The sequence below is a fragment of the Lissotriton vulgaris genome, chromosome 7 (assembly GCF_964263255.1).
Source record: "Lissotriton vulgaris chromosome 7, aLisVul1.2, whole genome shotgun sequence".
NCBI classification, from domain to species: Eukaryota; Metazoa; Chordata; class Amphibia; order Caudata; family Salamandridae; genus Lissotriton; species Lissotriton vulgaris.
Genome location: NC_141695.1, coordinates 1,270,869,413 through 1,270,893,615, shown reverse-complemented (window position 1 = coordinate 1,270,893,615; position 24,203 = coordinate 1,270,869,413). Strand labels below are relative to the sequence as shown.

At 46.7% G+C, this 24,203-nt stretch overlaps 1 protein-coding gene across 1 annotated transcript in view; it reads right to left on the bottom strand.

The window, feature by feature from the left end:
- The window catches only part of LOC147703391 (uncharacterized), a 9,287,842-nt gene that overhangs the window by 7,088,295 nt on the left and 2,175,344 nt on the right, over window positions 1–24,203 (bottom strand). Inside the window, exon 7 of the mRNA XM_086931832.1 lies at window positions 3,258–3,422. Coding sequence (XP_086787958.1) covers window positions 3,258–3,422 — 165 coding nt within the window. The remainder of the gene's footprint in view (window positions 1–3,257; window positions 3,423–24,203) is intronic.

The window sequence follows — 24,203 nt, the reverse complement described above, 5'->3', positions numbered from 1 at the left end:
GTATCTGGGCTTGAACTTGTCGCTTAGGTGGATCAGGTAAACGTGGTTTCGGCATGTCTGTTTTGAGTACGGGAAGTGGCGGGGCTGGCGGAACGGGAGAAGTCTGTTGCGGTACCGGCGGAACGTGACCTGGGGGTGGAGTGCCACCCCCGTCCCTGTCAATAGGCAGGGCACGAACAGGCAGATTGGTGTAAGCTGGTGCTACATCGTCTAAGTATGAATTTAGGAATATGTCTTTAGTAGTTTTGTGCATTACTTTAGTTGGAACTAATGGTGACGGAAAATTTTTCGGTATTTCTGATCTGGCGTCAGGGGTACCTTCGGCCAAAAGATACATGTTGTTCACTTGGCTATTTCGGATGCGATCTATTTGTTCTAATTTTACTCGAATTCCTTCAATAACTAATTCGTTTTCTTGGGCCTTTTCTGATTCTTTAAGTCTGTCTTCTCTACGGAGTGCCCTTTCAGCACGTTTATGTGATTCCTTACGCCAAAATTCTATGGCGTCTTTCTGCGATTGTCTGGCTTTCTTTTTCCGTAATGCTTCTTCTACCTTTATGATGCACTCGGCATCCCATGTTCCGTTAACTGGCCATCGGTATCTTTCCTCTAGGTGTTTGGTATAATCGGTCCATAACTCTAGGTACAGTATGGCGTCTATGCCATGTTTGTTATACATGAAATTACCTGGAGTGTCCCTAGGGGGGATCGGAATTTCTTCCTCTAACATCCCTTTCCTAGTTCCTATCTGCTTTAACTTGTTGAAAAGCGGCATTGTGCCTACTTGATACTGAAATGCTCGATCCTTGATACTTAATTCTGAATGTAACTATTTATACAAGAAAAACACAATAATGCACAAGGAAAACAATCACATTCATACCACGACATTAATCACAAAAACATTTAAAACATAGATGACTACCCCACTATACTAGATGTACTGCTAAACAGTACAGATACACTGCTGTAACAGAGCAAAAATTCAGAAATTTCGGAATACTAGATATACTGCTAAACAGTACAGATACACTGCCTAAAAACAGTGCAGACCGGACTTGCGTACCCAAACCCGTCTAGATACGACCCAGCAATGGTACTCACCGGGAAGCACGGAAACAGAAGGCCTCGGAAAACTCGACTGGACTCGACTCGATACTTCGGAAAACTTCGGAAAACTTCGGAAAAACTTCGGAAACCTGGTGGGCCTCTTGACACCTCGGACCTTGCTTCTTTCGGCTAGGCTCTGGTCGGGATCCTCCGCACTCCTCACCGCCTCGTCTGGGCACTGATCGCAGTCTTCGTCACCTCCGTGGGTCAGAGGGAGATGCAGGAAATCCTGCCGGTACGCGTATGTTCCTTCTAACTGATGGCAGGGGACAGAGCTTGCAATGCGCCAACCGGCGCGTGAGGTGGGGGAGGGGTCCCTGTTCGGGCGCCAAAATGACGTAAATAATTAATTTACTCTCTTAATTTCTATGCAGGTAAGTACTTAATCAATAATAACTCAAATCGGATGAAAAAAGACAGAGTCCGTGGTGTTAGAGTTCTAAGGGGTTTATTCCTTAAAAAGGAATGGTCATGGCCAAGATATCATGTTCTGACCACCACACAGGGTGTCAGAAGGGATAGAGCGCTACATTTTATTAACAGTACATAGCTTATATACTTATTTCATTCCATAAGTAACAGTGCAAGAGGCGTAACGGCTGAGAGAAGACAAGATAACAATATACACGTGGTACATGTGCGTAATCAAGGGGCGTGAACTAGAGGTGTGTTCTGGAAACGTCACTGATAGGTGTCACAAAGGGGTGGCACTAACAGAAAATGTGGCAATGTCAGCAGAAATCGGAAGCTTGGATGCGTGCGCAGCTGGATGACGTGTAATTGGAGGGGTGCAGGGGACTTGACATTTACACTGACGGAAAGAGACAGAAGTCTGGCATGTCAGATCAACTTGTACTTCTATCATATCTGATATCTGATGTTTAGGAACTAAGCTATCTGGGCAGAAAGGTCTCTAGAGCAGAAGCTATTCTATACTTGCTGTGAGTGCGTGTATAAGCGCCTGAGTGTCTGTATGAGAGGCGTGGGGGCATGGGGCCTTCCATGGACGCATGGCAACAGAAGCTATGAATTACTTGCATAGAGACAGGTCGGCCCTTTAGCCCTGCAGCTGAGGAAGGATGTTTACTGAAACTAGCAGGCTGGAATGTATTTTCGGGGAGGGAAACAGATAACTTGAAGGTTATAGTCAATCTTGGCAGGCAGCGGCTGAGCTGAGCACGGAGGGCCGCGCTAGAAGTAAGTCAGAGTTCACGGGTACGGGGGCTGCCTGGGCAGAGATTTCTCGGAGTCAGAAGCCAGAAAAGAGGCTCGGTGGCAGAGATTCAGGGCCTACTTCAGCCAGGGCTGAAAAACGTAGGAGTACACTACAAAAAGACGTTGGCATAGCATACTTAGGAACGGACCATTCAACCCATTCATGGTGGGTCTGAAAGAGGACATGTTAACGTTGGACGCAAATGTATTTGCGTCTTCATAGCTGACACAGGAGGGAAGTTACATGCACTTTAACTCGTACATGGAGTCGGTGGGGTACTCGCTAGGGAACACAACTTGACCATAAAATTTATATTACCTCACAGAGAAGGTTCTACAATATTTACAATCCTTGGCAATATGCTTTGGATGAAGACAGTATAAGCAGTCCTTGTGAGGGTCTTCAGAGAAATGCCTAGCCTTTCCACAGGATCTGCAAGGTCTGAAAAGCCTCTTTTTAGAGCTCTCAGCCATTATAAGGCAAAATAAATGTCCAACAATACCTTATTCAGAAGAAAATTCAGTTGAAAAAGTTCAGACTTGAAATTCCAAACTGAGCAGAGCTCAGGGAGACTCCTTCCTCACGCGAAGGCGGTTGGAAATCTGAGGCAGGAAGGTTCTGCTGGGGAGTGTGAGGTCAGGGCAGTAATGCTGATTGGCTGAATTTTGGACCAAACAATGAGGAGGTCTGGTTACCAAATAATACAGTCCCTATGGGCTTTTCTATGCAGTTTTTCTTCTCTATGATACTGCTTTGGTCATTCTGTTAGCGTGAGACTCCCACCATGACGACAGGGAAGATACAAGCATGTGAATCTATGAAAGATGCAATACTGGAGAAAGTTGATTATCTAAAAAAAAAGCATTTTGTTCCAAAACAGTAAGGATTTAGCTTTCAGATGCATGGTACTGTTAATGCTGGTTAGTATTACCTTGCTGAGAACAGGTTTTGTGCAAGCCATGGTAACTTCAGAGTACAGGCAGTAAGGCAAGTCATCTAGTAATCCCTCAACAACACATCCTCTGTAGCGTTCCCAAAGATGCATGTAGTAATTGATCACCCAGCGTTGTACTTTTTTTGTTACTCCAATATCATCCTGCAGAATAAAGCACATTTAATGCAGATATTATGAACCAATGTCTGGAAATCTTGTTTCGTCTGTAACATCAGCTTTAAATTTTGGCTTTTGTTTATACACTACTACATATTTCAATTAAAGAAAAGTGTTCTCCAGCAGAATGTAATCCTCCTTATATTAAAATGTTTTTAAATTGTGCCTTGTAAAGGCAGTGGATCATTAAATGCTTTTCAACACACTTTTAATGTTTTAATACATTTCACACCAATTATGTACTGAAATTTGCTGAGTTACTCAGACTTTGTCAATTGAAGAGAAAAGCAAGACCCCAGGTGAGCAAAGGCTATAGGGCCGATTAGGATGTCGTCGTAAAAGGCTCCAACCCTCGGTCGGAGCCTTTATGAGCGCATCCTAATATGCCGGTCTGATGTCTCTCCGACCGTCTCATTTTAATGGAGGCAGTTGGAAAGGAATCCAACCAGTCATTCTGGCTGGCATCCGACTGGCTCAAAGATTCCGCCGGCCAGTCAGAATGCAGCCTGTAATGGCAAGGGTGTCTCTCTCCGCCTTGGGATTACGATGTCGGGTTTCAGAAGCCTTTTCGTGCCGGCCGTTCCGACACAGAACGGCTGTTAGAACTCGTATTTGATGGCCCCCAGCAGGGCTCCCTTGGGTGCACGGCCTCCGGGTAGAGGCCGAGGGGGAACCTATGGTGGCCCCTTGTTGATCCCCGCACCCAGTGGCAGGCACCTTGAGGTGCCTGCTACACAGTGCAGGGATAAACTGCACCTCCCATTTTACAACATATGCATGCATTCTGGCCAGTTTACAGCCAAAATGCATGCTCCCATTGTAAAATGTAGGAATTCGACCAAACAGTTTTCGATCGCATCCTAATGGGTGGGTCAGGACCGCTGACTGGGTGTCAGTCGGTCCCATGACCGAGACTATGTAGGGCAGACACAACTCCGCCAGACATTTAATCAGCCCCTAAATGTTGTATCCAAAGTACTATTTTCATATTTTGTTTTTCCCCCTGAAACTGAAGATATCTGGACAATTACCTATTAAGTTTCACACGTTTTGAATGATTTTAGACGTTTAATAGACCATTTGTTAGGCAGCAACCTCTTGACCACAGGTAACATTTCTTATATTTGTCCATTTGCAGATTATCTATGAACTGCAGTGTGAGTTCCTGAAAAAACGTACAAGTATTCACTGTGACTGGTTTCAACTCGTATCGCAGGGTGTTACACTGGTTTTGCCAGACACCTAAACTTCATAACACTCCAGTGCATATGCTGTGCCACCCTCAACCAAGGGCTTTTGTTCCCAGAAGTCTTCTAGCTAGAAGCCAGAAGATCTGAGTTCTATGAGAGAAGGTGGTAAATAACACAGTGTTGATCACAACCAACACTAAGAATGCTAACTTTTTCTAATAGATAATGTTCTCACTGCAATCCTTTTCTTTGAAAGGTTCCCATTATTACTAAAAATGTGAATGGAGGAATCATAGATGGCGAGGAACAACAGAAAATACTCAAATTATTCATTAACCACTAACCTATCATACAAAACATCTAACCTAGGATCTAACTCCAGGCAACAATATTTTGCAAATGAGCTGAGAGAAGACCAAATGGCAGCAGTTACCTCTTCTGCAAATGTAAAAATCTCACAAATGTAGCAGTAGTCACTGAACTATGCAATTACTCATTCAGAGGGAGTCTTGATAGGTGCCTCCATCACTCTTTGATGCACCAAACGATCCAACTGGAAATAGTGTGCATTGGTACAGCTGCTCCATTGGAACCACTTCAATAGACTACAACACATGTAAATTTAAATGTAAATGTACAGGAATTTATATAGCGCAAATCACCAACCGGTCTCTAAGCACTTGTTTAGGGAACCCATCCTGGTATTCCCCTGTGAGATAACCCCAGCAGGGTATCCGCAAGGTGAAAGCCAGGCATCCCACCGCGAGGGACCGTTGTGGAGATTAAGCAAGCTATTGCCCAGAGTTGCAGAGTGTGAACCCGTGAATCGAGTAGGCACCGGAGCGAGAATTGTTGAATCCATGGACATTTTAGGACTCAAGACCCCGCCGAGACGACATGGACATTTTAGGACTCAAGACCCCGCCGAGCCAGGAATTGAACCCTGGTCCCAGGCTGACCTCTGCTTCCAGGTCTGCCTCCTCTAACCAGTGAGCCACACTTCTCCACGTCTCTGTACATACTACAGTAGGCACATCTATAGTTATGGGGACTAACAGCTATCTTATTTACTTATTTATTGGGATGTATGTGGAGGCAGAACAGACCCTGAAAACTGTATAGATTGGTTAGAAGGAATTCAGAGGCTCATGCCTATTAAACTTCAGCCTTTCAATCAGCAGGCATGCTCCTACAGGCTGATAAATAATATATATTATTTCGAAAAATGGAAAGTATTTTACCAGACGGAATATCTAAGGAACCCAACACAGCATCAGCCAAAGGACCCCATATCAGATATTACAGGAAGCAAAACGCAAGAACGTCATGCTCTGGTAAATTTCTAAGTCATGTCTCTTTGGAAATCCCTATACTTTAAAATGTTTTGAGACCACACAGAAATGCCTTATGTTCCTGTACTTACACCAACGTAATTGGATTAGATATATACTAGTTATTTTCCGATCATATTCATATAATTACACAACTAATTCTCAAAACAGGGCAATGCCATCGTGCAGGTATGAGAGTACGAGGCTTGAATGACAGTTCAGAAATTGCTTTCTAGGCTCTCCTTGATGGTGAGACCAGTGCCCAGGATGAATCCAAGCAACTTGGCATCAGATTAATGCTGGGATTGAAATTTGACTTGGTTCGGGTCAGTCGAAGAGCCAGGTCTTGAGGTCCTTCCTGAACATGTGCAGGGTCAGGAAGCGTCTGAAATTTGCAAGGAGCTCGTTCCAGGTCTTGAATGCGATGTAGGAGAAGGCTTTCCCACCACTTCTGTTTCTGCAGATGCGGGGGACCTCTGCCAGAGCGAGGTCCGCAGAGCGGAGGTTCCTCCTCCGTACGTGGAAGGACACTCTCTCATTGAGGTATTTGGCTCCTATGTTGTTGAGGGATTTGTAGGAGTGGGAAAGGAGTTTGAAAGTGACCCTCTTCTCAACTGGGAGCCAGTGAAGGCCTCGTAGGTGTTGGGTCATGTGTTCGTGACGCGGTGCCCAGAGGACGAGTCTGGCTGCGGCGTTCTGGATGGTTTGGAATTTGCGTAGAAGCGTTTTCGTTAATTCCGGCGTAGAGGTCATTGCTGTAGTCCAGTCTGCTGGTTATGAGCGTGTGGGTGACGGTCCTTCTGCAGTCTGGGGGGATCCATTTGAATGTCTTATGGAGGATGCAGAGGCAGTTGAAACTAGTGGAGGCAAAGGCGTTGATCTGGCAGTTCATGGAGAGGAAGGAGTTGAGGATTATGCCGAGGTTTCGTGTGTGGTCTGTGGGCATGGGCGGATTTCCAAAGGCGGAGGGCCACCAGGCGTTGTCCCAGGCCGAGGTGCAGGGTCTAAGGATGAGGACCTCGGTCTTCTCTGAGTTGAGCTTCAAGCAGCTGTCTTTCATCCAGGCTGCCACGTTCGTCATTCCTTCCTGGAAGCAGAGTCTATTGTCTTCGGGATTCTTCGTGAGTGAGAGGATGAGCTGGCTATCGTCGGAGTAGGATACAATGATGAGTCCATTGCTATCTGACAATGGTGGCAAGAGGGGCCATGTAGGTGTTGAAGAGCGGGGGGCTGAGTGATGAACCTTGGGGGACTCCGCAGTTGGTATCAGTGGGTTCAGAGAGGAAGGGAGGGAGTCTGATCCTCTGGGTTCTGCCGGAGAGGAAGAGTCGAGGGCCGCTCCTTGTATCCCCGCGCCGCGAAGTCTGGCTGCGAGTGTGCGATGTGAAACGGTGTCGAAACTGCGAAGAGGTCTAGAAGGATGAGGGCCGCAGTGTGTCCCTGGTCGAGTAGCATTTGGATGTCGTCAGTGGCGACAAGGAGAGCGGTCTTAGTGCTGTGGTTGCTGCGGAATCCAGTCTGGGAGGTGTCTAGGAGTTCTCTTCGATGAAGGCAGTCAGCTGGGCGTTAATGAGTCTCTCTGTGACTTTGGCCGCAAAGGGGAGGAGAGAGAAGGGCCGGTAGTTTTTCAGGTCCGTTGAATCGGCCGTTGATTTCTTGAGGAGGGGTTTAACCTCTGCCCACTTCCAGTCGACTGAGCAGATGCCAGATCTGAAGTAGGAGTAGATGGTCCATCCTAGTTCGGGTGCAATGGCAGCGGCGGACCTGTGGAATATGTGCGGTGGGCAGGGTTCGGTTGGGGCTACTGAGTGGGTTTTCTTCATGGTCGCGGTGATGTGTTCGACGGTGGCAGGATCCCAGATCATGATGGTTGGCTTGTCGGCAGTGGTGGGTAGGGGGGTGGTGTTCTGTCAGTTCGCTGAAATTGTCGTAGAGGATCTTAAACTTCAGATGGAAGTAGGAGCTGAGCTTGTCGCACAGTTCCTAGGAAGGTGTGACGTCTGTGGCTTTGCTGGTGGGTTTAGCTCTATGACGTTGAACAGTTCCTTGGCGTTGGTCAGGACTGTCTCTTATGAAGGACTGTGTCTCTTATGCGTTGGTGGTATTCCTTCAGGGCTCTCCTGTAGTTGTTCCGTGCTTCCTTGGTTTTCAGGTTTCGCCAGGTTATCTCTAGGTGTCTGCAGGAGCGCCTGGCTTCTTGTAGTTCTGTGGAGAACCAGGCGTCCTTCAGAGGGCTTTGTTTGGCTGGGTGGAGTAGGGGAGCAAGCTTGTCAGCGCAGCAGGAGATCCAGCGGTAAAATTCTATGGCTGAGGCATTGGTGTCCGACGTGGCGCTGGGGGGGTGTTTGGAGGAGGGTGGTGTTGAGGTGTTCCTCTGTGACCTTGCTCCAGTTCTGTAGTGGTGGGCGCGGGGGGGGCTTGGGTGCGGTGGTGGTGTTGAAGGTGAAGTGGACGCAGTGGTGGTCTGTCCAGAGGGGCTGGGTCATGTGGCTGAAGCGGATGTTTGTCCCTCCCGCGAAGATAGGGTCGAGAATGTGTCCAGTTCTGTGAGTGGGCATGTTGACCAGCTGCTTCGGTCCGAGGTTGTCTAGGTTGTCGAGGAGATTGGTGGAGTCAGGGTCGTTGCAGTTGTCGAGGGGGAAGTTCAGGTCCCTGAGCAGAATGTAGTCTGTGGAGGTGATGGCGTGGGGTGCGACGAGCTCGGCGATGGTGGTTGGGGGCTGGGTGAGAGGTCCTTGCTGTCTGTAGATGACGGTGCCGCGTAGCGAGGTCCTGGGGCTGGTCAGGATCTGGAAGTGCAGGTGTTCTGTGTTGGAGTGGGGGGGTCACTCATGCTGGATGTGGAGAGTCGGAGGGAATCTTGTGTGCAATGGCGATTACTCCTCCTGGGCGGTGGGGGCGCCCCTTTCTCTGGATCTTGTAGCCGTCTGGGATGGCAGTGGTGAAGTTGGGGCCGGAGGAGGCGTTGGTCCAGGTTTCAGTGAAGAAGGCGTCATTGGTGACGATGCAGGGAGCGCACGGTGAGGAGGATGCATGTCTCGGTTTCGGCGTTGCGTGCACCAAGCGGAACTTCAGCGGATGTGGGAACTTTGTCGATGGTGAAGGATCTGCAGCAGGGTCTGCATGAGAACTGTCCATGGGTGGTGTCCGGCGAGGATCTTGGGCCGTCGGCGCGTCTTCCGGGATTGAGTGCGTGGAGGGTGGTTGAGTCGTAGCGGTGGGGCCTGGGGAACCAGGGTACCTACCGCTGGTCGTGGTTTGGTGCAGACGGGCTTGCATTAGGCGCGCCAGCGGCACGCCGGCTGCGCGCGACGGCACAGCAGTCGCCATTAAGTAGGGAAGGGGGCCAGGACCAGAGGTAGGGAGGTAGGAGCGGGGGCTGTGACGGGGTGGGAGGGGTCGCAGAAGCAGCGGGAACTGGGCAGGGCAAACCAATCAAGAATCAGTCAAAATAAAATAAAATAATAAGGCAACTTACAAGTTACGCAAAATACAGTAATATGGCAAAGTAAAAGTTAAGTTCGGCGGAGATGTTGAATAAGAACTACAATCACCCAGAGGCTGGGCGGTCTGCTGGCGCGAAGCCTGCACAGCGGAGGACTTGAGGCTGCTGCGGTGAGGCGGAGCTGCTGGGGAGAGTGCTGGCCTGGACCGAAGGTCAGAAATCAGCAGCAGCGCTGGAGGGTGCAAAGTGTCTGCTTGTGGGATCATAGACATAATATTGATGCATGCAATATCAAAACACAAAAATATCGGAAATTAAACGATAACAAAAATATGGACTTTCTATACTTAACTAATAAATCCACCAAAGATTGGGGACGTTGCTTTCGCAGGGGCACGGACGTTGTTGGGGGGCATCCACCATCCTGTTTAAACACCCTGGTGGGACTTCAGAATCCAGTCCCAGGGTGCATCTTCCGCCTTCTGCCTGCCCCACTGAATCCTGCTGGGCCGCCAATCACCCTGGTGAGACTACTAGTCCCAAGGTGCAACTTGACTTTTCTTCTGCTGCCGCAGATGAGGGAGAGCCACTTGCATCGAGCTTAAAAGAGATGCCTCACCCCCCTTAGCCCTAACTTTGCACTGCAGCTCTGCCGGTAAGACCTCACTGATTGGATCTACTTTTTTCTCCCACCACCTGCCACTTGGCTTGGAACTGGCCACAACCAAGGTTCTGTACCTAGCTATAAGTTGTCACTTGCTGTCCTCCATGAAAAATCCTGCTTCTGGAACTTAAGGGTGTAGGCCGCGAGACTTTGCACCAATAAATGGAATAATCTTTTACACTGGCCCAAAGGAGGCCTCCTGATTGTTGCTCTTCATTAGAGGTGGACTTGATAGAAACGGAGACTTTGATTATAACGCCCTTTACATGCATAGTCTTTCGTTTCTTTTCTAATCTCTTTTTTTTTCTTTCTTACTTTTTAGCAAAATTATATTGTTGCAAGGCTATTGGTTGTAGTACTGGCATAATTGCCGGTTTTCCCTCTTGGTGTGTGGAGCAGTTTGAATGTCTGGTGGCTCCAATATGCTTTTAAGGGTCTACCTGGTTTAAAATACTTTCCTTGACCACATACCGACCGTTAAATAGTCGCCGCCTTCACCTCCCTCTTTTGTCTCAAACCTAATACTTGACCATGAATACCTAGGAATCGATTGTATTTTTTCTAGGAAATAGGGAGAAGGAAGGCTGAAGAGGTTTTTGCAGGAAGAAAGAAGGTTCAAAAGACAAATAAATCAGTGAAATCAGCAGCAGATAATTGCACTTTAGGTTTAACTTTGTTTTTATTGGCATTCAGTAAATAATAACAAACAGGTTCAGGAATGCGCTCAATGTGTTAATTAAACGGGGCTACATTTAGTACCTGCTCAGCCGAGACATGCATTACTTAGGTGCCACGAGACCTTAGGCAGGACCTCTGTGTTAAGTAACCAGTGCCTAAGTTGCAAATAGTGAAACCTCTCAGTCTCCGGGAGGCCATATTCTGTGCGCAGGTCTGGAAAGGAGAGACTCCCATCTAGATCAAACAAGCATTGTGTAGTAAAGGAGGTTCACTCAGGAAGGTTGTATTTCAGGATGCTTTATTCATAAAGACGACAGGTTGTAAGGTACAGGACATCATGTTGATAAGTGGTAAGTCAGAGCCCCACCAGGAGCTGCCTGTCAGCTGCTCAGCCCATGACCAACTGTCGCCTCTGTCTCCCTCAGTCCCAACATTCCGAGGCATCATCAGACTCCAACATTCTAATGAGTCAGAGCACAGGCACTGGCAGAGCAGGGCTGGTGAAACACCATACAGTTTAATATGAAGGATACTACACATTGGCATAGCCAATAAGTCTCGCCTTTGGGACCTTTGTAAGTTTTTGGCCACAGCGATTTGCTTTTGCAACGTTTTTAAGCTATGTTGAAGAGTGAAGGCAAAAGAATTGGGTGTCACCCTGCCATGAGGGACAAGTCCAACATACTCCAATCTTTTGCAGGGACTGAGTTAACTCCTCCGCACCAGCACAGGTGAAAGGCATGTGCCCCCTGCACTCGCTGGCGGCCTACGCATGCCTTGCCACACCCGGCCTTAAAGACAGCAGGTCATGTGGGCAAGAGGGCCACAGCAACGAAAGACTGTCTACTCCACACCAGGCAGGGTGCAAGAGAGCCGCAGTCACTAGAAATCAAATGAGCTGCCCACTCCACAAAAGGTTACGCAGGGAACAGGAGAACAGCCAACTCCAAATGCACATAGAAGCCAGTGTCACACATGTAGGGTGGGGCCTAGGCCATGTACGCAGTTCCATGGGGATGAGTAATGAAGAGAGGGCCTTTACTCGGAAGTGAGGTAAAACAGAACAAGTTGGGAGGGAGTAAGATGAGAAGTGACCATTGGAGTTTATCATTTATCGGGGTACTGCATCTTGAAGCCAGACAAGAAGCACTGCGGTGGCGGGGGTTGGTGGGGGGAGGAAGTCGAGGAGGCAGCAGTGGCCGAGAGCAGGGACTGGGGCAGGCAGGGGAAGAAGTAATCATCTCCTCTGACCTCTCCGAGGGCCGTGCCGGGCTTTTTCTTGAGCTCCTCACACTTCCTAATCTTGCAGATCTGGTGTCCCGTGTTGTGGTTCCTGCAGCTGCTGAAGACACCACAGTTAATGAGCAGCTTGTAGGGAACGCACACCCCGCAGTCCGCCAGGTTGGCAATCTAGAGGCGCTATCCGTGATGGTGGCGGGCGAGTGAAGGCCCGCAAAATAAACAAGTGGGAGGGGTGGGGGAGTGCACAGAACGGAAGTGACATGACGCCCTGGGAATGCTTCCTAACTTGCACCCGCGAAATAAACAAGTGGGAGGGGGTGGGGAGAGTGAGGCGTATTAAACAAAAAAATCTACAATTCTATTGGTGTTTATCAATTCTCAGGGTACTAAATCTCGAAGCCAGACAAGAAGCACTGCAGGGGCGGGGGTTGTGGTCGAGGAGGCGGCAGTGGCCTTTACTCGAGGAGGAGGCAGCAGGAGTAGGGGAGAGAGGAGGGGGCCTGCACCTGTTTCCCTTGCGGGAGGGAGCAGGAACATTCTGTTTGCAAGTTAATTACAAACAGATGGTTTTGAAAGCTCGTTCCAGCAAGGGAATCGCCAAATGTGCACGCGCTGCCCTTGAAAACAATGCAATGCGCGCGCGTTTTGGGGCTAAAAAACAAACCAATTACTTAAAGGTCTCTCGACCTAAAAAGTGCCCTGCTGACTTGCACTCCGCCTCCCTCCATCGTGGAAACGCCCTTTCATCCACTCCCGGGGAAAATGTGTTATTATCAAGAATGGGGGTCAGGGGCAAGGGGAAAGAGGACAAACCCTTTTTGATGGCGACCCTGTCCCAGACTCTCAGCACTGTATGTGTGATGGGTGAACCCTTGAGATTCGGAGATCTATCTTCCTTTTTAAGAAAGCGACCTTCCAAAGCGATAATTTGGCCAACGCTCTGTCTTGGAACAGCCATCTCTTTCCCGATTCGGATCGGTTCCACTCCACTAGATACCGGAGCTGTGCCGCCCGGATATATGTAACTGACCCTCTCCTCAGTCTCCAACCCTCTGTGTTCCTCCTTATGGTCGGTACCTGCAGAGTCACTTGGACTGCATCATGGTCAGATAGGGCTGCCAGCGTTATGCTAACCTCCTGTACCAGTGTATTCATTTCTGCCATGCCCAACAAATGATCCAAACGGGCATAAGTGTGGTGTGCGTGAGAGTAGTAGGAGAATTGCGAGGTGTGGGGGTGAGCCGCCAGCCAAATATTGATGAGTCTCTGATTCTGTAACCAATGACGCCCGTCCTCAGAGATTGTCCCAGTTTGGGCGTATCTGTGGCTAGACCTATCTGCTGACAAATCCATGACTACATTTAGATTGCCTCCGACAAGTACACGTCGCTCTTTAGCCCAAAGGACATCTCACAGGGCCACCTTGAGAAATTTCTCTTGGGCAGTGTTGGGGGCATAGATCATCCCCACTACCAGCGGTATGACCCCTATCCACAATTTGTAGGCTAGCAGCCGCCCTTTGATTTGCGCAATCTTGTCTCCCACCTTCCCGGTAAAGTGTTTAGCCACCAATAAATCCACCCTGCTTTCTTTTCCTGAGTGGAAGAGAAAAACTACTGAGGGAACGTTCTGGACCGCATTCTATGTCAATCTTTGGGAAGAAAGTGAGTGTCCTGAGTTTTCAAGATATGACAAGATATGACAATATGGAACGCCCCTTATTAGGGCTATTTAGGCCTTGCATGTTAAGCGTGAGGATATGCAACTCCGAAGGCGTTATGGAATATGTATGAGCATAAGCCGCTTTATCTGTCCATAGGCCGCTTTGCGCTGCCAACCTGTGCCCCCCCTCCCTCTCCGCTCCTCATCTTCCGCCCTCTCTCTACATCGCCTGCCCTTGCGTGAGGTCCCAAGAAGCGCATCAGTTTCCCTCCCCCTCCCTAGCCCCAACTGAACCAACCAAATTCCCCCCAATGTCCAGAGTCTGCCAGGCTTGGTTGCGTGCATCTGGAGAAACAGGTGAACAGGGACAATGCGTGACTCAAGAGGCGGCCTCCCATCCCCCGCCCCGATCCCTCCACCCGCCCCCATCTGCAGTCAGAATAGCATCAGTCCCCTCGTCGTTCAAGAGTTATCCTTCGATGCTGTGTCCTTGAGCACTGATTCCAGCGTAGCCCTCTGTTCCTGCGCCATATCCTCGGGGTCGGGCTCCAGCGGAGATCCCGATGGATGTCTCGAGCCGACTCTCTGCCATCTTTCTCGGGGTGGCCGTGGACTCAAGGTGGGCTTTTCATCATAGCAGGGAAGCAGCAGACCCAACAGCTTGCGGGCCTCCTGGAGTGACCATATCTGGTGAAGCCTTCCCTACCACTTAAAGATGATACGAAAGGGATGTCCCCAGGAATATGCCCCACGCTTGTCGCGTTCGGAAATCTCGACTTTTCTGCAGTGTTATGGCGGTCAGGTCCTGGTACAGCGCTAGAGAGTGGCCCTTATATTGGAGGGGTTGCTTCGCTCTGGCTGCTCGTAGAATACGCTCCTTTAGGGGGTAGTCTGATAAGAAGGCAAGGATATCTGGTGGCGGTGCTGGGGTTCTCCTCCCCAGACCGACCCAGTGGGCTCAATCGATACAGATCGCCACGTCTTCCGACTCCCCTAGGAGCTCCCGGAACAGGGCCTGCAGGTATGAGACTATGTCTGACCCTTCTGCGTCTGACAGGACCCCCGTATCCAAATGTTATTCCGCCTAGAGCGGTTTTCGAGGTCCTCCGCATGAGCCTGGAGATCGATTTGTTGATCCTTCAAGCGGATCACTTCTTGCTGGAATTGCGTCACCTCTTCGTCCCTCGTGAGTTCTTGATCCTCGATCGCGGCCACCCGGTCTCCCAGAGTCCACGTCCCTGCGGACCTCTCTCACTTCCCCCGCCACTTCGCTCTTAAGGGTTTGGGAGTCGTTGCGGAGGGTATTGAATAGAGTCTCCAGGAAAGCCTGTGTAATCGGTGCCTCCGCCCTCGCAGCGTCTGGGCTCGTCGGTGGGGGTTTAGTGAGCATGTCTTTTAATGATCGTCTTTCTTGGTTTGCTGCGTCGTCATTGTGGCCCCGTCTAATCTGAATCCCGGCCTGGGGGATCGCGCTGATCACGGCAAGTGCATGTCTCCGATCTCACAGGTGCCTGGTCCTGTTGCGTCTTCGTGTTGTTCGCAAGGACTTATGTAGTTTTGATTGAGTTCCTCAATACCCCCTTTAGGTGGGCCCGCCGCCCCTGTCTCTATTGTCAAAGAATCAGCGTCGGACGACCGGGACTCCAGTATGCCCCGGGCCGCAGCTCCGTTAAGGTAACTACACAAAATATGGATTCCAACATATCGAATTTAAAATATAGAATGGACACAATATTGAATGGACAGAATATAGTGGTGAAAAATATCGAATTGAGGGTAAGTAATTTAATATCGATTTTCAAGTCAAAATATCGAATTTTTAATTATATTGAATTTTTTTGAGCGTTTTGTATGTGTGAAAAGTGTGTATTATTTTTGTAATTTATTTTAAGAAATGAATTTTGTTATTTATTTTTTGCTTAATTTAATTCTGTAGCGGGTTGTGGGTTTATAGGGGAATAGGGTGGGAAGTAATTTAATTGTAATTAATTAAATAATTTCATGTAATTATTGGTATTTATTTTGAATTAAATGGTAATTTATTTTTAATTGGTAATTAATTTGTATTAATTGATTAATTGATAATTATGTTAATTTTATTTATTTATTTTGAAGCGAGTTGAGGGTTTATAGGGGAATAGGGTGGGAAGTAATGTATTTGTAATTAATTACATATTAAAAATATTTTTTGTGTATTGATAATTAATTTACTGTTAATTAATTATTAATTGTATTCATTTGTACTAATAATTGGTTTTTGTTATTGAAAATTAATTAGTTGTAAATTAATTATGAATAGGTAAATTTAATAACTAATATTTATTTGTATTTTTAATGGATTAATTATTATATAATATTAAATTGGTAATTAATTTTAATACATTTTTTATTGGTATTTTTATTAATATATTAAATCATTACTTTCCCTACTGTTGCACTCTCTGGAGTCGGAATAGTAATTTTTACCCCTACGCTATCCAACGCTTTCCCTACTGTTGCACTCTCTGGAGTGGGAATGGTCATTTTTACCCCTACGCTATCCAACGCTTTCCCTCCAGTTGCACTCTCTGGAGTTAGAACAGTAATTTTTACCCCTACGCTATCCAACACTTTCCCTACTGTTGCACTCTCTGGAGTGGGAATAGTCATTTTTACCCCTACGCTATCCAACGGTTTCCCTACTGTTGCAATTTCTGGAGTGGGAATAGTAATTTTTACCCCTACACTATCCAACGCTTTCCTTACTGTTGCACTCACTGGAGTGGGAATAGTAATTTTTACCCCTACGCTATCCAACGCTATCCCTACTGTTGCACTCACTGGAGAGGGAATAGTAATATAGGGAATAGTAAATTTTACATTCCCACTATCCTACGGTAAAAATATTGTATATTGTTTATTAAAATTATGTTAATATATATATATAGAGAAGAAAGGCAGAGGCCGCAGTAGGGGAGCAAAACAGAGACTCTTTATTCCAAATGGTATGGCAGCGGTCGTATGCATTTCGGCCGTGTGGCCTCTTCAGCACCCAGAGTGAAACAGGAAAGGGAGGTTTAATTACAAGGTGTGTCTTGTCCCAACAGAAATAGTACAAGTTCGCTCCGCCTCCATCGGTGATTGATATCACCTGTGAAAGATCCTGAAGTGTCGAATTGACTGCAAGTCCCAGAATGCAGTTGTGAGTCAGGATCGGGCGGCCCAGTGGTTGCGCAAACTTCAGGGATCTGTGAAACCTTCTGCTGATGTCCTGCGCTGCCTACAGGAATATGTCATCTCCTCAAGTCCCCTGACTGCACAACCATCTCTTCCAGGGATCTCTTCAGCGGGGGTAAGAATGGCAATGCATCTCACCCAGCATGGAATACAGTGACTCCGACACCGCTTCTTTTTCCGCCTGAAATAGAGAGGTGGGACTGGGTCTTTTCAATAACTTGAAACATGAAGTATTGCTGCCGAAACACCAACGCCAGTATAGACCCAGCCGTCTTGTGTGCAGGGACCTCTGTAGTACGCCGCTGGCTGGTGTTGCATAAATATCCAAAACCCCTCCAAAGAAGAAAGGCAGAGACCGCAGTAGGGGAGCAAAATGGAGACTCTTTATTCCAAATGGTATGGCAGCGGGCGTATGCATTTCGGCCGTGTGGCCTCTTTAGCGCCCAGAGTGAAACAGGAAAGGGAGGTTTAATTACAAGGTGTGTCTTGTCCCAACAGAAATAGTACAAGTTCGCTCTGCCTCCATCGGTGATTGATATCACCTGTGAAAGATCCTGAAGTGTCGAATTGACTGCAAGTCCCAGAATGCAGTTGTGAGTCAGGATCGGGCGGCCCAGTGGTTGCGCAAACTTCAGGGATCTGTGAAACCTTCTGCTGATGTCCTGCGCTGCCTACAGGAATATGTCATCTCCTCAAGTCCCCTGACTGCACAACCATCTCTTCCAGGGATCTCTTCAGCGGGGGTAAGAATGGAAATGCATCTCACCCAGCGTGGAATACAGTGACTCCGACACCGCTTCTTTTTCCGCCTGAAATAGAGAGGTGGGACTGGGTCTTTTCAATAACTTGAAACATGAAGTATTGCTGCCGAAACACCAACGCCAGTATAGACCCAGCCGTCTTGTGTGCAGGGACCTCTGTAGTACGCCGCTGGCTGGCGTTGCATAAATGTCCAAAACCCCTCCAAAGAAGAAAGGCAGAGGCCGCAGTAGGGGAGCAAAACGGAGACTCTTTATTCCAAATGGTATGGCAGCGGGCGTATGCATTTCGGCCGTGTGGCCTCTTCAGCGCCCAGAGTGAAACAGGAAAGGGAGGTTTAATTACAAGGTGTGTCTTGTCCCAACAGAAATAGTACAAATTCGCTCCGCCTCCATCGGTGATTGATATCACCTGTGAAAGATCCTGAAGTCTCGAATTGACTGCAAGTCCCAGAATGCAGTTGTGAGTCAGGATCAGGCGGCCCAGTGGTTGCGCAAACTTCAGGGTTCTGTGAAACCTTCTGCTGATGTCCTGCGCTGCCTACAGGAATATGTCATCTCCTCAAGTCCCCTGACTGCACAACCATCTCTTCCAGGGATCTCTTCAGCGGGGGTAAGAATGGCAATGCATCTCACCCAGCGCGGAATACATATATATATATATATATATATTTTTTTTTTTTAGAACCTTGCACTTTACCTTTTAATCTTCACTTAGCACTTTTTTATACTACCATGGTTACGCAAACAGAAACACTAATTGTACTAATTTTGGATGTGAGAATTTCCTGTCATTTACAGCTATTTAACATGTACTCAATGAAATTGAGATAAGATCGCTAGTAAAGAATTGATAGGTCTCTCAAAGTACATCTATATTTATGGATTTAACCGGTGATGTATTATGGTCTATTAGTGTTAATATCTGGATTTAACCAGTGATGTTTCTTCTTGTTGGTATTTACCACTAGATGTACTCGCACTCACTGTGGTAGTATGTTTTCTACATCTATTAAGTCACATGACTCACTATGTCACTGTGAAGGGGTGGTCACTGTGTGTAAATTGCATTTAAAAAGCATTCAGTCGGATGTACTTGTTGCAGCGTGAACAAGGCATACCTTGCCAGAAACGCGTAGCTGCTTTCTGTTGTACCGAATAAAAAACATCGATATGCTGATGTGACGTGGTCCGTCTCCTTCCTGTTTGCTGGTGTGCTACATGTGCGCGAGAAACACCGAGAGATCCAGAGGAGTCACGTGGCATATATATATATATATATATATATATATATATATATATATATATATATATATATATATATATATATATATATATATATCGTCGCTCCAGCTCGCTTCCGTTAAGAAAACGTTACACACACTCCAGGGGTAAGTGGCAAAGATTTATTTAGCCCACAAACAAGTGTAACAGACGCATTTCGGACAGAAGTCCTTCGTCAATGTTTACCAATTTTGACCGTAATCTTTTACCCTGCCAAGTATTCATGAACTGTTCTATTGCCTAGCAAGGCGTGGGGGTTAAGCTGGCCTTGACACGGTGAGTGTTCCCGTGTATAGTAAATAAACCGCAAACGGAATGTGTGACGAGATGGACCGCCACGAGGCGGCATTGGACATTTTCAAAAAAAGAGCACCCACCTCAACCACCGCACCTGATGCAGGCAGACGGGTGACGACATCACAAGGTTCCTTGGTGAATTTATTTGTAAAACTGGAGAGATGTAGCGAGAGGGAAATAAGAAAATGGTGGGAGGCCACCTCCCTGCAAAACTACATCGACGTCGACAGGGTTCCAAGGGGGCTGAGAATTTATACAGTCCCAGCCTATGAAAGTCCTGATCCCAGGCTGTTGGAACAATTGGCTGAACTCACGGCTGCATCATGCAAGGCTATGCTGGATTTACTGGTAAAATTTGCATGGAGTGATCGGATGAAGGCATTAGACGAAATCGCCTCCATTGAGAAGGAGCTCACCAAGGAAACTGATGTAAATAAACAAGAACATCTTCGAGAGGAAATGAAAAAAAGGCTGGTTAAATACGAACTTAAGATAAGACAGAGGAAACAAGAAAAATTCGAGCGCGACGAGCGGGATTATGCTCTTGGCAGGATACTGACCTTTGCGAAGAAATTTGACGCCCCCAGAGCAGCTATGAAAAAGAAGAAGAATGTAACACCAACTGCTGAACCAGCCACATCGGAATCCAGCGTAACAGATGAAGAGCTATCAGGGGATGAGAGACCTATCACGACTAATGAGAGTCTGAAGAATCCTTTTCATCAGGAATTCGATCTCATCCGCAAAACATGGCTCAGAGGGGGCAAGGTCAAACCGGCAGAGGGCGACGAAGAATCCGGAGAGGGGGTTGGAAGAGGAAGAGGAAAGGCCAAGACATCCAACTACAACACTCGCAAGAAGCAGGGCAACAGATGGTAGACACAAGTGAGAATCTAACCATCATTAATCTGACTAAAGACACACTTACCAAGGCAGAAGAAGAGACTCTGCAATTGGGATTAACATTTTGTCCTAACAACAAAATTGAATATACTCAGACCCGAATCGATCTCTTCAAACTGATAGGAAAGATAAAGTTGCACAAATTCCATAAACTAAAACCGACGACTGGAGAATCCAAGAAAACCACAAATGGCACACAAACCGGCAATAGCGGCTTTCATATCTGATGTGGTATGAAAGGTATTGTAAATCTTCATTGTTAACCTTTTCAAAATGGCCGCCACATTCACATGTACTATCGCATTGGTCCGTTGTTAGTTACATTCAGTTGAGGTATATATAATGTTGTCAGACGGTCAAAATTTGTAAACATTGACGAAGGACTTCTGTCCGAAACGCGTCTGTTGCACTTGTTTGTGGGCTAAATAAATCTTTGCCACTTACCCCTGGAGTGCGTGTAACGTTTTCTTAATGGAAGCGAGTTGGAGCGACGATTTTTACCGCGAGTATCGGTGCGGGAATCTGCACCCGCCTGCGACTGCCTCGGGATTGCTGATGCGAACCTGGAGCCTGGATATATATATATATATATATATATATATACATATATATATACATATATATATATATATATATATAAATATATATATATATATATATATATATATATATATATATATATATATATATATATATATATATATATATATATATATCTATTCCAAGCACATTGGGTCTTTCCGGGTACCTCCTCCCGTCGTCAGGTGGCGCGAAATTTCGGCAAACCCATAGCCGAATGATTTAATGAAAATCCACAATTCTGCCCATAAGCAAGGTCGCGCACTCAAGGAGATTCAGTCATGAAGGTTTTATTCACCGGATATCGCTACGCGTTTCGACACACCAAGGTGTCTTGATCACACGATAACCTTTCCCCCGTGTTCAACAAGTTAAATAAACGAAAGTAAAAGGAGGCCCCCTTCTCTGTCAGTTTTGGGACAGGGGAAATATAGAGTAAGCAAAAATTGTCCCACAAGTTCACCACTAAATTGGTAAGGAGTGGAATAATGGTACCAAGTAAGTTTTCGGTGTTTTGCAATACCAATCACACAAACGTATTAAAGGCAAGGGGCTGAATTACATAACATAGGCCAACTAATATAGTCATTAAACCACCAAGAGTTACAGATTTGAACCACAATAACACAGATTACATAGTGTCCCCGTTTGTGTGATTGGTATTGCAAAACACCGAAAACTTACTTGGTACCATTATTCCACTCCTTACCAATTTAGTGGTGAACTTGTGGGACAATTTTTGCTTACTCAACAAGTTAAATACACAGTGAATATACACAATAGTAAACATAGATGAGGTTTGCATCCCTCAATGCAATCAAGTCAATTCATTATCGGCCATATTGGAATGGAGTATTTACAAGTCATACATTCAAGGAATCAACATAAATTGTAGTAATTCATCATTACATCCCGTAAAGCTCCTATGGTCCCCAGACTGGTGACCGCAAGATCTAGGCCCAGTCCCAGAGCCAAAGCAGGTGGTAAAAAATCTGGACCAGGAGCTCTCCCTGAAACAATACAGCAACCAAGTGGTGAGCTCATGCTTCCATGTGATCGCCATGCTGAGGAAAGTTTTCCCTATACTCCCTGACTCAACTAGGAGAACGTTAGTGCAGGCCCTAATACTGAGTCGTCTGGACTACTGCAACGGGATGCTCCTATCAGCAAACGAGGGAGTTATTGCGAGATTGCAAGTAGTCCAGAACACTGCGGCCCGTCTTGTACTAAATCAGCCCCCCCGCACACCATCGAAGCCTCTTTTGAACACCTTACATTGGCTACCCATCAAACAAAGGGTGAAGTACAAGATTGGATGTACTATACATAAAAGCCTCCAGAATAGAGGGCCTGAGTATCTAAACAGCAGATTCTCCCTCTATAAACCTGTACGGTCCCTGAGATCTAGTGACCAAGCTCTACTACAGGTCCCAAGAGCTAGAAAGACCAGGCAAGGTGGAAGGGCGCTATCCATAGCCGGACCAAGGTTGTGGAACAGCCTCCCTCTCTCTCTGAGACTCTGCCAGGATTATCTCCCGTTCAGAAAACAGTTAAAAACCTTCCTATTTTCCAACTAGTGATACCTGTGTACCTACTGCCACAAGCTGCAAAGGTTTTCAAAGGCGCGGAGATACTCCTTCGGGAGGTGATCCTAGCGCGGTATAAACCCGTAAATAAATGTAATACCGCATATGAAACCTAGATGACTTCCTAAGTGAAAAATTATTTAACACTGTGTATTAAATAAAATTAACAAAACTGATAGTTTTTGCCAATACTGTCTCGGCAATAGGTTACCAACCATTAACGTCCAAAAAGAGTGCCGGACCGGTAATAATGCTTACACAAGTCTGACAGGGAAGGTAATATATAAGCGGTCTAGTGCCCTGTTGGTACTCAGTTCATAGATCCCCGGTACAAAGCGGAATTCAGTAAACAATGCATTCGGTCTAGTGCCTCGGGGTCAAAAAGGAGGGATGCATTAAACGTGTCCCATAATAATCTATGTAAACCAAGAGTTGTATTCAAATCTCAAAGAAAAGGAGGAAAAAAGTGCCCATAGTGAAAGTCTTATCTTTAACAGGGTGACGTGATTTCTTCCATTCAGACTGGAGAAAGGTGGGGCCGTGGTGAGGTGATCAAAGAGAGTGCTGTTCCCCATCCTAATCTCCTGAAAGAAACATAACATTTACATCATTAAAACGGTTTAAAACATATACAAAAGTATATTTCTTACACAAAAATTACTTTGCAAGATTCTCAAAAGAACAACTGTAAACAGTGGAGGAGCATTCTGGTATGACTACAGAATGCCTCCAAAACAGATTATTTTGCACTAAGCCAAACCAAACATGCAGTATTATTCCATCTCAACAATGAATAATACTGCATGTTTGGTTTGGCTGTGGTCCGTGTCTGTTTCCAGCGCGATCAGGAGCAAGGGTGATTGTAGCAGGAGAACGGAGGTTTGTGCATATATATATATATATATATATATATATATATGTATTAAAAAATAAAATTGTATGTTTTTTTATAACTTAAATTAATTTTTTAATAATTTTAAGTTTCATTAAGTATTTTTAAGTATGTTTTAAATAATTATATTTATTATTTTATTAATTTTAAATTACTTTTAAGACATTTAAAAAAAATCGATATTATGACTAACTATATTTTTTACAACGATATTTTTGATTCGATATTTTTGTACTTACCTGTTTGTAGATAGGAATTCGATATTTTTGCATTCAATATTTTGGAATCGATATTTTAGAAAGTCTATATTTTTTACTCGATATTTTGGCAGAGATCCCTCCGTTACAGCTCCCTCAGTACAGGTGCCCTGTAAGACAGACCGCCGAAGGAGGGGAGATCCCCTAGCTTTCCCAATCAAGGGGCTGCGCTGCTCTCATATAGCTCCCCCGCTCTCTTTGCTGGCTTTCCAGGGATAGCCTCGCACACTGCAGCTCCAACAGCTCCCAAGAAGAACCACAGCCCGGCCTCTCAGCACCTCCACGGGTGTCAGTCGCTGCCATTGGCCAATGTCTCGCCCGGCTGATCACTCACCCTCAGGCTCCTAGCGTCCGTGTGGATGCTGCTGGCTCAGTCTCCCCAGGCCCGTCCGAACTGTCAGAGCCTCCAATCGGCTCTGAAGTGCATCCGCAGCGCTAGCCGAATGTCTGGCCGAACTCCCCAAAATAGGGCCCGACTCAGCCCGCAGCTCAGGTGCCCTCTAGCCACTCACCTCTCCAGCCTACCAGGCCTCTCCTCTCCTTGCCTCGCCCAGCCAAGCGCTTAGCCGCCAACACTGGGCCACGAATTCCGTCTGGGTCGTCCTGCTCTGCTCTTCTCTTCTGTCTACTGGTCGCAGAGGACTTGTACCTGCCTCCCCAGTGGCACTTCGACTCAGGTCCCCATCACTCTACTCAGCCTCCGGAGTCCCCTCCTCTCTCAGGGCCCGGCCAACAGGTCCCCGGCGTTCAGTGGGCGTGCTGCTGTAAAGTCTGGACGCAAC